This window comes from Protomyctophum parallelum, assembly GCF_964188405.1.
Source record: "Protomyctophum parallelum genome assembly, chromosome: 3".
Taxonomy (NCBI): domain Eukaryota; kingdom Metazoa; phylum Chordata; class Actinopteri; order Myctophiformes; family Myctophidae; genus Protomyctophum; species Protomyctophum parallelum.
The window spans coordinates 27882379-27898642 of NC_139698.1; the positions used below are offsets into that span (position 1 = coordinate 27882379).

General features: G+C 45.9%; 1 protein-coding gene across 1 annotated transcript; it reads left to right on the forward strand.

The window, feature by feature from the left end:
- Positions 1–4151: 4151 nt before the first annotated feature.
- tent5ba (terminal nucleotidyltransferase 5ba) lies at positions 4152–12962 on the forward strand. Its single transcript, XM_083761585.1, has 2 exons — positions 4152–4677; positions 10879–12962. The coding sequence occupies exons 1-2, from the start codon at positions 4522–4524 to the stop codon at positions 11905–11907; spliced, it is 1185 nt and encodes a 394-aa protein (XP_083617711.1). The 5' UTR covers positions 4152–4521; the 3' UTR covers positions 11908–12962.
- The last annotated feature ends 3302 nt before the right edge of the window (positions 12963–16264 follow it).

The following is a 16264-nucleotide window of genomic DNA, read 5'->3' on the forward strand; positions in this document are numbered from 1 at the left end:
TTTAATTAAATAAAAGCTATTCCTCTTTTTACCTTTGAGTGCCCGGATCATTTGTTGTTTTTTTCTACTACTTGTGCAGGAGACTCAGGAATACTCTTGTTTCAGTTAAAGTCCTGCTTTCAAATGCACTTATTAATCAATAAAGCCTTGATTAGGAGCTTCTGAATAGTCTCAGGTGTGCAGACTTCTTATAACATACTCTAGTCTACCAGATTGGACAAAATAAGACTTTTAACACAAAGTACATGATAGAGCTTTAAGTAAATGTGAGTATTCCTCCACCCCTCCTCCCTCTACAAACAGCTGCTGGACTAGCCGTGAACAAGGCGTTTAATCACTAAGGGGAACAAGGTGTTTAGTTCCACCACTAACCATTCAAGCGGAGCTTGCTCAGTCTCCCATCAGGAGAAAATGATGGTTGTCTTTGGGAACCTCGGAGCTTTGCATATATGCGTAACTATGTGATTGCAAGGGCGTAGCTGCAACAGAGCCTACACACTTTGCAAACACAGCCTGGGTAAATAAAGGTCAAATAAAATGTATCATGACAGGAATATTTGACTTGTCAAATATCACATTACATCACAGTATAATTTGCATGCTATCTGAAATAGTTTTTTTTTTTTAATATATATTTTTTATCCCACGATTTTGTAACCCATTTTTCACCCCTGTGTCAATCATCTAATGTGATCCTGGGCTCTACACACCCTCCGCCAACCTGGGGAGAGCAACGGACTTAACTCATGCTTCCTTCATGCTTGAGTGTCCAAGTTGCTCCTTTACACCTGACAGGGGGGAGTTTCCCTGGTTGGACGTAGCGCATGGAAGGAACACGTTATTCCAACCAGTTCCTTTCCCCTCCATCAGGCGCCCCGGCTGGCCAGGGGGAGGCAGTTTAGAGACCAGGATTACTGCATGTTTTTGTGAGGGTATCTACCCTAGGGGACACGGGGAGAACATGCAAACTCCACACAGAAAGGCCCTTTCGCCAACCCCGCCTTCGGGTATGGGCACTGATGACGCGGAGGAGGAAACACGCCGCCAGCACCCACAGCGCCCCGAGCGGGAATCGAACCCAGGACCTTCTAGCTGTGAGGCGACAGCACTACCAACTGTGCCACCGTGCCCCTTTATCTGAAATAGTTTGACTGATTATTTGACTTGGACTTGGATAGCAATTGTGTTGATAATACAAAAAACCTAAATTCCCTAACATTGGGTCAAGTTGTTGAACTCTATCTATTCTAAACATAGTTTGTAGAATGTGAGTAGTAGAGGAAAGGAGAGGAGGATGGATGTGTAACTACTATGTCACACTGAAGGCGTTGCCTGACTATTAGAGCCTACTGCTTCTCAGCAGTGAGATCCCATAGCCGAGAGGGACACTGGGTCACACTATGATTATTTTACTTACTACTACTTTATTACTTTTTTAATCTAGAAGGCTTTATACTTCATCGTACAACAGTGTTAACCTACACAAAAATACCCCAAATTGTTGATCTACACACTCACAACACTTTGTATCACGTCGCGTTGTGAACTTGTAGATCTGCTATTTCCTCTCTTTTTGAAAACTTGTTCATGCCGCTATGTGGCCCTCACACCTATGTCGCACCGCCAATATGACTGATTTGTCCATATACCGCTAATATGGACATATTGTCCCTTTTATGCCCATATATGGAGATGTCTGTATCTGTCAGTCACTGTCTCTTTTATGCCCATATATGGAGATCCCTGATGCCATCAGTATGCCCATATATGGAGCTGACTGATTTGCCTTGAGGACACACTCCATACTGGGCATATAGCTGCATTGCAAACGCCTTAATATGTGGTTATAGTTGAGTCATGGGGACATGAGTGTGACGACATGGTACACCCACTGGTCCCCCTGATCAACATATGGAATGTCAGAACAGGTCCGCTCCATATATGGCAATCTAAGGGTGGCAGTGGGGGCAGTGTCTTGAGTGTACAGGGTTTGATGAGGGCCCAGGTAGGGCTTGGCCTTAATTTTCTTGGCCTGTTGAGAACTCTAGTTTTCGCCGGCTGCTGGGCGTGGCTGCACAAATAACTTCGGGGCAAGCCCGTCTAGAGTTTAAATGGACAGGTATCGGTCAAAAGGGAGACATCGAAGAGGAAGGATGGATGGGGATTGGGGAAGGATCAACATATGGAATGTGAACTCCCTAGGCAACCAGTGACTTCCAGGAAAGTCTGGATGGCAACCGAGGAAGGTCGGTGACACTGGAGAGACAGCTGACCTCCAGGAAAGACTGGCGGGGTAACAGGGGCCAGCAACTCCTGTTGCAGCACTCGCAAGAGGGCACCAAGCACGCTACAGAATGTACAAATGAGAAATACCCCCAGAGTCTCCCGAGAGGAGGGGAGGAAGAGGGACTCGGTAGGACAGATTCAACAACAACAACAATGACAGTGACACAGACTCAGATTGACTCAAATACACCAGCGTAAGGCCATGTGTGGACAAGGATGGACGCATACAGTATGCACACCGCACAGACGCTCAGTCTGGTAAGACGTAGGAGGACCCTACGCAGGAGGCAAACCGTAGTCCTAGAGACCTCTCAGTGCAGTCCCCAAGAACTGGTCCCCAAGGTTCTGGCATGAGAAAGGACATGTGGGCGGATCCGCGGGGAAGTGCCCTGGGCGCGGCGGTCGCTGGGGTGTGGTCAGAATTTGTTTGCTGCACCTGGCTGGCAGGTCACTTTCTTCCCTGTTGGCTGGGTGTGGCCCTCCCTCGCGGTGCTGGCTGCGCCTCGGTGATGGCTGCGCCCGGCACCCAGCTGGAAGCCTGGAAGAGAGGGGCAGTGACTTGGCCAATCACTGCTGACACGCCAACTGGAGAGTATTGTGGTTAAGTGTTGAAGCACTCTTAAGAAGGTTGGAGACCACCTGATGACCTCTCTTCCATGCAGGCCAAGGCTTCATCCATTAGAAATGGATTATAATCGCATCTTTGGTGTATTTACAAACAAAGCTGATGACATCACGGATCTCAATATATGGGCTTAATTGCGACAGCAAGTCGCATTTACTATGACATCAGGGATCTCCATCGCTGATGATGTCATGCAGTGATGGGCACCATATATGGGGATTTTGAGTGATACAATGACTGACTGGCGGGAAATGCACAATTCCATGGTTAACTGTGACCTTCGGTCGCAAATATAGGATTATGGAAAATATCACTTCTACTAGACCTGTGCCTGTCGGCCATCGGCCTACTTGTGAACAATGCAAGTTAGGCACCTAGTATGCAATACCCGTTGTCATAGCACTCGTTTTAACCGTCTGTCTGTGTCCCTTTTGTCCCCATATATGGAGTTGTCTGTATCACATGTCTGTCTGCCTGTGTCGGAAGAATGCAAACTGACTGTGAAAAGTGGACTGATTTAAGTAATCAAATGGCAGGTGTGGGGTTGCCATGGCAATCAATTGGCTCAGGCAGAGGCTGGAAATTGCACAGGTGTCGAGACTTTGGCTTATTAGGTCAACTGGGAGAGCCCTACAGAGCCTTTTTGGTTCTGGACAACCATGTATCCAAAGGCCTGGCACTGCATGCACTCCTTGTGGTGTGGAACGCGTGAATTTGAAGTCGTAAAGGGTTCTGTGGATTACAGAAGTACTACGTGGTGCATTTATTGTAAGATAATGCCACACTAGTAAGAACATTTCTCCTCAAATCCTTTTTTTTTAATCTTTTAAAAATAGCATAATTGATAAATCAATTCGTTTGATTAACTGTTGCACCCAAAATGACTTTCTGTTAGCCTCTGCTGTTGTTCTTTTCTTTTTCTTTTTTTCCCTTTTTTTTTTACTAATGCTTACCCACCCCGGTCGCAGAATTCACGTTTACCAGACTACCTATATGTATATGCCTACATGTTTAGACCGCAAGGCAAGCTGCTTGTTGCTAACCGTTCCTCTGAGCTATGGGACGTGGACTAGGGCTGCAGCGCACACACCTTGGCACACACAGAAGGGAGAACTCAAAGAGGCGGGGCTACAGTCAGTCAACGCAGAAGCGACAATCAGCAGCCAATCGGAGAGGCCGTGCTGGCGGAGACCCTTTAAACTCCTGCTCTGGGCAGATTTTATGAATGTGCTCTTTGCAAGCGGACCAGAAAGAAAGCCTGCTGCAGCTACAACCCACTGTCTGCCTTAAACAAGTCCCTTTATTCTCAGCTTCATCTATTTCTCACCTTAATTATTTAGGTGTCATTTTGCGTTTCACGCAACGGGGGTGGGAAGCTATATTTTATTCTATTTATTTTTTATTTTTTATTATTGGACCATCCTGACCATCCCGACGGAAGAAAAGAAAAGAATCCAAGGAAATCTTTCGCGTTTTTTACACTTCAATTCAAAGATCATTAATTTCCAGTACTGAGAGGAGAGGAGGATATTGTTGTCATCGCTACCAGATTGCTGCTGTTTTTATTTTATTTTCTGCTGAGTTGTGGTCCCATCGCTTCCATCAGTTCCATGTCTTGCGGTGATGCTTCGGACGGGACGCGGCGGTTCTGCGTGCTGTCCTGGGATCAGGTGCAGCGGCTGGACTCCATCCTGGGGGAAGCCATCCCCATCCACGGCCGTGGAAACTTCCCCACGCTATCCATGCAACCCAGGCAGATCGTCCAGGTAGCCTATAGGCCTACTGTACATGCACCGTCCGTTCCCAGGGGCAATATACGCCACGCTATAATCTGACGAGGGACCGATTGACTGTAGCCTATTAAAAAAAAATCCTTTTTAGTCTTCATTTAACTCCGAGTCCGAGAGAGTGTAGAAAATGGAATCAAATGGACTGCACGTGCCGGGTCCATTTGATTCTCGGAGTTACTTCATCATGTCTATTTTTGACTAACGTTACTCAGCCTAACCGCAACTTTATAAATAGCATTTCTCTTCAGTTATCCCCTTAGGCCTAGACCTTTTTTGTGGGGAAATCGTCAATTCATTCACACATCTCGTAAAATGTTTCCTTTTTTATCAACAAACATACTTATTATTATTATTATTATTATTATTATTATTATTGTCATCTCCATCTAGATGCAATTATTATGTGTTATTAAAGGGTCTGATTTTAGACTTGACTTGCCAGTGCAGTATAGCTATACGTTTATCTTTTCAAATCGAAGCGGGACTTATAATGTAGCCTACATGAAATGAAAGCACGCATGATAAACTTTATTTTTATGCAATAACAATTTGAGTCCCTATATGGGGCCTATACGTCTTCAAGGGAATGGGGCCCACACTAGACTATACCACCTATATACCATCCCCATCCCCTTGGGACTCTCTGAAATGCTGCTGGATCACATTTCACTTTCTAAAGACACATGGGCAGTTATTCAATCAAAGGTTATGCGAAGAAGGAAATAGCATTAGGTCATTACATTAATATTTGAATACTTAGTCACCGGTGAGTTGATCTATTCTCCAGTCATTTTTTCCCTGCTCACTTATTTGCTTAGAGGAGAAGATTCACTGGTTATACTACAGCGACTTCTGCCTATAGGGCTCATGTTTGCGGTCTGTGGAAAGATGAATGCTCCATTGAGTAAGCAGGAGACTTGAACGTAGGCCGGAGAGGAGCCCTGCACGCGCTCTGTGTGTGTGTGTGTGTGTGTGTGTGTGTGTGTGCTGTGTGTGCGTGCATGTGCGCATGTGTGTGTGGTGACTGACTTAGTTCCATATTCCCCTAGCTGTTTTCTAGAAACCTCTCCATCCGTCTAATTCTCCTCCTCCAGCCTAGAGAGTTTTCCATCTGCCCAAGAGATTGTATTACGCAGACAGACAGACAGACAGACAGACAGACAGACAGACAGACAGACAGACAGACAGACAGACAGAGTTGTAACAGCAACATTACAGTCTGCTCCTGTGTGAGTGAGAACATTATGCTCCCTGTCTGAACAAAATGCCTGATGAGAGAGAGAGAGAGAGAGAGAGAGAGAGAGAGAGTGCAGGCGTGCAGCGAGCAGCATGCAGGGGAAGAAAAGGGAAAACAAAGTTTAAATGGGTCACTGACATTCTAAAAAAGTCCTGGAATCCAAGGAGTTGCCCCTGGCCATAGTCTACTGTATATGACGTAAGATTACCCTGTGTGTGTGTGTGTGTGTGTGTGTGTGTGTATGTTCTTAATTGCTTCACATTTCAGAGCTATGTGGCCTAATTATGGCAAAGCTTATCGGCCTGTCGGTCTCAAAGTGAGTTCCTTGAGGGTGAGGACTGAGGAGGATGAAAGGTCTCAGGTCTGTCAAAGTTTATAGGCCAGAGCTCTAGTTTGGACTTGAACCGAGAGTCCTCACACGTTGCTGTCGGGTGGAAACCTTGCGTGTCCCAAACACTGTTCCTTATTATATATAAAAACAAAATGGCCAATCTATACAAGCTCTTAAAGATCTTGCTGATCGGCTATTTCCACTACTTTAGTGCGTCACGATGAAGCAGTGCATTAATTCATAACAAAAAGTTGCAACATGGAGATATGAGGTTTCTGCTTGGCAGTGACCATTCACACTATATTGTAGCATGCTTGTTGCTGTTGGGCAGAAACCTCTTATCTCCTATATGTCATATTCTAACTTTTTGCATGATCAACTTGATCATACTACAGCGTCACACAAAAGGATCAAAAGTTGCAGATCTGCTACTTTTGCTAATCTTTGAATCCCTGAAAAGTAACACGTTTTGAACATATGAGGTTTCCCAGACAGAGACGATATCAGGTGGACAGGTGATAAGTGACAGTAATACCCGCTCCAGAATGGAATTTGGACCCAATCAGAGCACACTTTTATTGGCTTTCAGTGAAAGTGTCCACTGTGAAAGGCTGTTATCTGCTATGATAAAATGGTATTACGTAGATCGTCTGTCGGGTGGAAACATCCAAAACATTTCAGGATTCAAATTCAAAAACAAAAACGGCAAAACTAGCAGATCTACAAACTCGAGCTTGTGGATCTGCTATTTCTTTATGCTTTCGTAGTGATCAAGCTTCAAAAAAGTTAGAATATGGAGATAAGAGGTTTCTGCCCGACCGCATGCAACTAGGCTATATGATATTGTTTTCAATGCATCACCTCTCTTCAAGATGTGATTGTGTGTGTCTGCGTCTGTGTGGCTTGACCCCGTACGTAAAAATAGAGCCAGCTTATTATCTGATGACCAAGGGAGAGAGTGTTAACTATACCCACACTGACCCTAAGCTGCTCAGCACCGCAACACAGCTTTACTGCGTGTGTGTGTGTGTGTGTGTGTGTGTGTGTGTGTGTGTGTGTGTGTGTGTGTGCTGGTGAGAGAGAGTGACAGGGTGGGTGTGGATGTGAGGGTATGTGTGTGTGGTGAGGGAGTGTGTGTGTGTGTGTGTGTGTGTGTGTGTGTGTGTGTGGGGGGGGGGGGGTAGTAGTGCAGTGCAGTGGTGACTAAGGATGTTCCGTTTCGTGTGTTTGTTTTGTGTTCAGTTTGTGGTGGCTTTCGCAGTCAGTCAACTTATTGAGCAACTGAAACCGGCTGTTGCTTTTATTAGTCAGGTAAACGCATGGTTAATGCTGTTACACGTACACTGCGTACAGTAGAGTGATGTATTTAATAAGTGTTAAATAGGTCTAAATTGTGATAAGTATCATTGCTATAGAGTGTGTTAGTTCAGTAACGGGGTACTCCCCATCTCTTGACAGAAAACAGAACATTTATTTTTAGGTCGGGATACCAGAGACGGGTAGACCCATGTTACTGAACCAACACTGAGAGACAGGTAGACCCATGTTACTGAACCAACACTGAGAGACAGGTAGACCCATGTTACTGAACCAACACTGAGAGACAGGTAGACCCATGTTACTGAACCAACACTGAGAGACAGGTAGACCCATGTTACTGAACCAACACTGAGAGACGGGTAGACCCATGTTACTGAACCAACACTGAGAGACAGGTAGACCCATGTTACTGAACAAACACTGAGAGACAGGTAGACCCACGTTACTGAACCAACACTGAGAGACAGGTAGACCCATGTTACTGAACCAACACTGAGAGACAGGTAGACCCATGTTACTGAACAAACACTGAGAGACAGGTAGACCCATGTTACTGAACCAACACTGAGAGACAGGTAGACCCACGTTACTGAACCAACACTGAGAGACAGGTAGACCCACGTTACTGAACCAACACTGAGAGACAGGTAGACCCACGTTACTGAACCAACACTGAGAGACAGGTAGACCCATGTTACTGAACCAACACTGAGAGACAGGTAGACCCACGTTACTGAACAAACACTGAGAGACAGGTAGACCCACGTTACTGAACAAACACTGAGAGACAGGTAGACCCATGTTACTGAACCAACACTGAGAGACAGGTAGACCCATGTTACTGAACCAACACTGAGAGACAGGTAGACCCACGTTACTGAACAAACACTGAGAGACGGGTAGACCCATGTTACTGAACAAACACTCGATAGTAATGATTACAATCACAACATAGATCTTTAACCTTTTCACACAAATATCACTCATGCTAACCTTAGCTCTGTGTTGCATATTCTAGTCAACTCAGGCTTTTGCGTCAGACAATAAAATAAATAGCCTAAATACAATAACAAAAATCTATCTTCAAACATGCAATGGAATCTGACTGTTTGAGCTGCAGCCAGTCGATGCATATGGGGATGTCATGCTACTTGGATTTCAGGGGGGTTTTCTGACGGAAAACTCAGATCTCTCCCCAAATGCTTTAATAAGGACAGTGCGTTTTTATGGCGTGGCTCTGACTTCCAAAGTGGATTGAGGTTTAACAACTTTTTATCCCCTATTAAGCGTGACCAGTTTACTGGATGGGAATCCAGAATACAGGATGTTTGGATGTCGTTGCTATATTTTGCCTGCATGCCGGTGTGCCAGGGGTCCTGTTGGCATTCTCGGCACATTCTCAGCTTTGCCCAGCAGTAGTGGATCAGTGGTTCTCAACGTTGGGTCTGCATGGGGACCTGCAGTGCAGTCAGTGGGTCAGGCAGTGGACCGTACCGGACCCCCAGACAGATAGACAGACCTGGGGGTCATACAGGGAGTGGACCGTAGCACCGTACCGGACCCCCAGACAGATAGACATACAGGGAGTGGGCCGTACCGGACCACCAGACACCGCGGCTCCACCGGTGCGTTGCGTCTCCGTCGCATGCGTCAAAAAACGAACCGGGGCAATTTTAATGCAGTCACGCAATGCGGGCAGTGGAGCCACCCTTCATTGATTAAAAAGGGAACATTCCCTGACGGCGACAGAGACGCGACGCTGGCGCGCCCGGTGGAGCCCCTGTGTCTAGGGTGGCCAGACGCCCGGTTTCACGCCGGACAGTCCGGTTTTAGACCCACCTGTCCTCCTCCCACCTCAACCTCTGGCCGGACACATAATTGTCCGGTTTGAGTGCTTGTGTCATAACTGTCATTTACGTCGTCTGCCTGGGTATTAAAATCTCCGCAGCGCTGCTCAGCTCCGCAGCGAGCCGGCCACACTGTCTTAAAAAGAGAGAGGCGAGTGGAGACGTTCGGAGTGTTGCCATGTCCGCTTAATTATAAGCGACTTTGGGCTTGTTTTATATAATAGGCTACTAAGCCTAGTCAGGCTTCTTTTTGGCTTGTTCTCATAGACATGGTTGCTTGGTTCTCTTCCAAAACCTGGCAACACTGCCAGTGGGATGGTCGGTTTGTTTGTTGTGCTCTCACAATCACTTTAGTGTAGTTAATGCAGAGATAAATAAACCAAATATGCCGAAATGAAAAACTACATTTAATGAACAATGGAGCAAGGAACTCGACATCATAAAGAAAGGGAGGCTAAAGCACTGTGAACATATAGGCTACTGGCATCATTCTATGTCCCACACCGATGACCATAAAACTGTATAAAAAAACCCCACAAGAATGATAAAACATATCTAAACATGAAATAAAATAAATTGATTATAAAATGAATGGCCTTTGTGGTACCCTATAATTTAAAAAGATTAATTTAATTAGCAAATATATGTTCTCTGTGGACATAATGCTGGAGATGATGGTGGTGAAAATCAGGTGCAATAGTAGTAGTAATAATATTAATATCTGGGGGGGGGGGGGGGGGGGGGGGTCGGGGGAGCGAGCCCCGCAAAAGTGTCCTCCTTTCTGAGGTCTTGCAGGTGGCCACCCTACCGGTGTCAGACAGATACAGACCTGGCGCCTGCTGCACTTCGTCCTGAGACCTTAGTCTTCATCCGGACTGAAGCTAACGCTGATGAAATTAACTTTTGTGAGCAGCGGTATTGATTTTGCCTACACAAAACTATCGACCACAAGCACCCACATACAGTACACACACGTACTGTACGCACACGCAGACAAACGCACGCACGCACGCACACACAGAGACTGAGGCCCATGTGGAAGATGCAGGTTGGGAAATGTTGAGAGTAAAAAATAAAACACTGGAGTATAGTGTACTGAATGCAGGTTTTTACCATTCTTTGCGGTCGTATAATTAAAGGGTTCAGATCAGATCGCTTGAGTTCTTTGAGTTTAACAGACAAAAAAAGAGAATGTGAAAAAATACGTTTCCTTTCCTTCCAACTCCCCCCCGTCCCCTTTTTAAATGTATAAACGCTCATAGACATTCTTAAGGTGGGGGGGGGGGGGGGGGGGTTCCACTATGCTCATACTCACCCAGGCACCCACCCAGCCACCCACCCACACACATAGGGAGTGGTTGCACCACTCAAAAATCCTTGAAACGGCAACGTTTTTTGAGAAACCCATTTTCTCATACATGTTTATATCCTATTGTCTCCAGGTGGTGCGCGCCAGGCTGGAGGCGCGGGGCGTGTGTGTGCGCGACGTGCGGCTGAACGGCTCGGCCGCCAGCCACGTGCTGCACCAGGACACCGGGCTGGGCTACAAGGACCTGGACCTGATCTTTGGCGTGTCGCTGCGGGACGACCAGGCCTTCCGCCTGGTCAAGGACGTGGTGCTGGACTGCCTGCTGGACTTCCTGCCCGCCGGCGTGTCCAAGGAGCGCATCACGGCGCTCACGCTCAGGGAGGCGTACGTGCAGAAGCTGGTGAAGGTGTGCAACGACACGGACCGCTGGAGCCTCATCTCGCTGTCCAACAACACGGGCAAGAACGTGGAGCTCAAGTTCGTGGACTCGCTGCGGCGGCAGTTTGAGTTCAGCGTGGACTCCTTCCAGATTTGCCTGGACTCGCTGCTGCTGTTCGACCGCTGCTCCGAGACACCCATGTCGGAGAGCTTCCACCCCACCGTGCTCGGGGAGAGCGTGTACGGCGACTTCCAGGAGGCCGTGGGCCACCTGTGCCGGCGGACCATCGCCACGCGCAGCCCGGAGGAGATCCGCGGCGGCGGCTTGCTCAAGTACTGCCACCTGCTGGTGCGGGGGTTCCGGCCGCTGTGCGAGGCCGAGATGAAGCGGCTGCAGCGCTACATGTGCTCGCGGTTCTTCATCGACTTCCCCGACATCTGCGAGCAGCGGCGCAAGCTGGAGGCGTACCTGCAGAACCACTTCGCCGGCATGGAGCACAAGCGATACGAGTGCCTGATGACGCTGCACCGCGTGGTGAACGAGAGCACCGTGTGCCTCATGGGCCACGAGCGGCGCCAAACTCTCAGCCTCATCTCCATGCTGGCGCTCCGGGCGCTGGCCGAGCAGAACGCCATCCCCACCGTGACCAACGTCACGTGCTACTACCAGCCGGCGCCCTACGTGCAGGACATCAACTTCAGCAACTATTACATAGCGCACGTGCAGCCGCCGCTGGTGCGCGCGTGCGGTAACACGTACCAGACTTGGCTGCCCTGCAACTGAACTCTCGCCTAGCATGCGTTGTTGTGCGCGGCACCGGGGGTGGGGGGGCAAGAGGCGGATCTGTCTGTCTGCCTGTCTGTCTGTCTGTCTCTCTCTCCCCGTGTCTCTCTCTCTCTCTCTTTCTTATAAGTGATGAGAGGAGGATCTGGCCAAACGGTGGCACTGCTCTTTAGCTATTAAAACGAAAAGCAGCTGAAAATACACCGAAAAAAGAAGAGAACTGCATCCTTTTTTTGCCAAATGTGACTTGACTGAAACAATCCTATACTGCTGTATATGTGATTTGAGCCAATGTTTATTTTTTTATTTTCTCCTCTCTCTTGCTAAACAAGACAGCTGGTCCTTTCTCAGATGTAGCAAGAATCTTTTTTTCTTCTCTCTTTTTTGTATTTAAGTAAAAGAAAAACGACGTATGAAGCTTTATACTTGTCAAATTCAGAGGAAAAACACATTTTTGAGGAATTTTCTTACTGCGGCCAGACTATTTTTTTAAATTACACACACAGGACCAAAGACGTATTTTGTTGTTCAGAAGGGAATGTTGTCATGATTCCAAGTGCCTAAAAACCAACCATGAAATGTTATAAACACATGTGTAATGTGTGCTTTTTTTTAATAAGACATGTTGTTTCCTAGATTACCGCAAATCTCTTTTCAGGAACAGAGGCATTCATTTTTCCTTTTGTTGAGATTAAAAAAAGACAAAACCCCAGTTTTTTTATTGTCTTATTTTGTTGACCTCTGAATAGTCTATATTCTGAAGACTCTATACTTCCCTGTAAAATGAACAATACACAGCCCCAATCCTGAGTGTCAATTTTTCATTTGCAACCCAGAGATTGTTAATGTAACAATGGACCTGTAACAAATGGACCTGTAAAACGGGTCCATTTGGTAAATATTTTGACCAAAAAATCTAATCTAATCTAATCTGGCCAAATAAATGCCATAATTAAAAAAAATATATATACTTTTTCTTTTTTGTATGTGTCTATGGAGTTAACATTACTCTAATAGACCCCCAGGTGTGGTTAAATATTAAAATGTCTTCTCTTCCCTGTGTATCTTTGGTTTCAGGTCAAAAGTCCCAATCAAAATGACAGTGATATATGACAGTGATATGATGATATTGTGATATGAGTATCACCCCTCTCCCTTTATCATACAACAACAGCTGTGGGTGCAGCTTCAGTTCAGGCTGATCACCGCCATCACCACCCACCAGGCAATCCAGGCATACTCAATGAAATGATGGGTCTAGCCACATAAAAACATAATTTTAACACTTTCTGTACACTTTTTTGAAAATAAATAAATACAATTAATAATAATAATAATAATAATCTTTCTTTCTCACGTATAAACGGTACTTTTTGGCCAGAAAGGGATTTTGTTTCCACCGGAAAAAAAATACTCCAATGCGCCCTCTACCGATATTGCCCAGACAACTGCCTCATACACGTATATAATATTTTTCCTCCGGTGAAAGAAAATCCCTTTCTGGCCAAAAAGTACCGTTTATACGTGTGGTGGGGGGCTCAGAGTGCGTCCACTAAGGAAAGTAGGCTTTCTAATGACACAACACGCCTTTGTTTTGGTGAGTAGCAAAAACGTAATCTTTATTTACGCTAAAGAGGAGAGGCTGGTCTGATTTCGATTTGAGATTTAAAACCGAAAGTCCCATAGCCTTATACTGCAGGGCAGAATCGTAGAAGCAGTAGAAGGCTATGGACCAGAGCTAGGGTCCACCGTGCACTGTGGTGCTGAACTCTGAACTCTCAAATGGTTTGAATTTGTGTGAGAGAAAACTGCAGTAGCCGAGGCTTGTAAGACCTGCAGTGTTTGTTTTAAAGCCATGTAATGTCAAGCTTTGATGGGTTATTATATCGTACCATAATGAATCGTGTCGTATAGTGGGTGGGTCGGTGGGTGGGGTTCATGCTCTCTGTCCCCTCGACCCGGTATTGACTTGTTCTGCCAGTGGTTGTGAGCTTGTATTGTGTATTGTATTGTGTATTTGTGGAAGCGAGTCGAACAGAATGCAATGCCTCAAATCCTACAATTTCGACGGCGGTACCGTAGGGTCCCTTGAAAGTTAATCCACTCCCCAATAGACGCAGCTGGTCACAGACAATCTGGGACAAATGTAACATCAAATAAAAAGTAGCAGTAGAAGACCGCGGAGACGTGTGTGAATTGGCGTTAATCGACATTGCCGTTAAGTATTTTTTAATCTATTTTAGAAATTTTGGCTTCTCGGAAATTCTATTCCTCACTTCCCGCCTACCGCACTGCGATTGGATAGCTGCACGTTGCTGTATCTGGGCTCAGACATTTTTAGCCTGGGCAGCATTCCTTTTCGGGTTTATAATCCGGTCGGGAGCGGATGATATCGCTACGTCATGTTGTAGTATTGTTTTGTAGTCATCAATCTTCCGGAACTTCCTTTCCACTCAAACCGAATTTTCTCAATAAAAGCCACAGGCTAATTTAAGAGAAGCAAACATGATCATCAGGTCTTATTGTTATATAAGGAGGTATAATCTTTTCAAAAAAGTGTACAGTATTTGTTAAAATGTTGTTTTTATGTGGGCACGCCCATCAGTTCATTAAGTATGCCTGGTTTGCCTGGTGGGTGGTGATGGGTGGTGATCCACCTGAACTGAAGCCGCACCCACAGCTGTAGTTGTATGATAAAGGGGGAGGGGTTATGGGAGGGGCTGATAGTGTGTTGTCACTATATTACTGTTTATTTCATTGGCCCGTTTGACTGTCAAGGGTTCAGCCTCCAGGAAGAAACCCTAAATACAAAGTTAATACAACATTGCACATAAAAACTACTCCAGGGTGTCTAATGAAGTACTGTCACCTGCATGAAAAACTGGAAAAATACAAAAATTGTGGCACGAGTCGCGACGTTATATTTGTCCGTGACCAGACAGTGGTACAGCTGCATCTATTGGAGGGTGGATTGACTTAAGGGACCCTGTGAGCTGCTTTGTATTGAAACCAACCTCTACCTAGAAAGACTAAATAATCCATGTTTGTTAGTTTAACCGATTAAACCTAGTCTCAGAGCTGGACTAACACTAACAGGATCACACAGTGTGGCTTTAAGAGCGGTTTGCCTTTGATCTGCTACTTGGTTTACTGGTGGCAGACTAAACACAGCTCAGTCCCCCGGCAATATTAGTTCATATAAAAAAAGCATCCGAATCAGTTGAACAAATATAACCATATTATACTTTGGCTATTTGAAAATAGCAGGCCTAAGGTAATGTCTCATTGTTCCGGTCATTCATTAGTCTGACCTATTACTAACCCTGTCCCTATCCCTAACGTACGCAGAAGCCACAGGGTGAGTCTTAACCGGCCACGTAATCAGACTAACAGGATGTTGGACTAATGGGGAGGCATATCATTGATTGGTTGGTCCGAGGTGCGTTAAGGGTCGGGAGAGGGTTAGGGTTAGGTTTAGATGTGCTGCCCCGTGGGAGGTTAGGGTTAGGGTGAGGGTTTGAGGTAGGTTGTCGTTCGGACCAATGGTATGTCGGACCAAACAAGCTCCCTCCCCTCCCTACAAGCTTTTACATTGGCTATTCCCCCACCCGGGCCATATATATAACAAATGTTATATTATGTATGTATGAGGGAAGCCCTGGCACACTATATTTTCAGATGGGGTGCTGGGATTAATCCATAATAATTTGAGGGAGACTCCTTGACATGAAAAGGATTGAGACTGAACGACTGAGCGGGGAACCCATGGAAATGCATATAGAGTGTCGGCCGAAGTGAGCTTCATTGGTTAAACTGGGTCTGAGGATCCATTACAATCTTGAGGACATGAACCATAAGGAGAGTTTTCTAAAAGCACAATGGCCTCTCTCTCTGCTCTGATACTAAAGCTTCCAACAAAGGCTGGCCTGTTCTCCCACCCATGTTGCCGGTGGAAACGCAATCCCTATTTGCCTGAAATGACAACCACGTTGTTTCGTGTCAATATAAAAAATATACATTTCTGTGTTACTGCCATCATGTGCCATATGACCAAAATGTTTTTTTTTTTTTTTTTTCTCAGCTTACTGCCTGACATAGGGCCTCGCTGCTTAAACGACGACCGAGCACATCACATTACTGGGGACAATGTGCATGATTCGTTTTGTTACGAGTCAGGCACGAGCGCGCTGCACACCCTGTCATGCCATGTCTAAAGGTGCTGTAAGTGATTTTAGAACAACAGGAACAGGGACAATACTTTGCAGAAGAAGGAGACGGTGGAGCAGCTCGGACAGTTCAAGCTGTTTTATTCAGATGCATGTTAGTATAAATAATAATGACTCATTGTTTTTTGTAC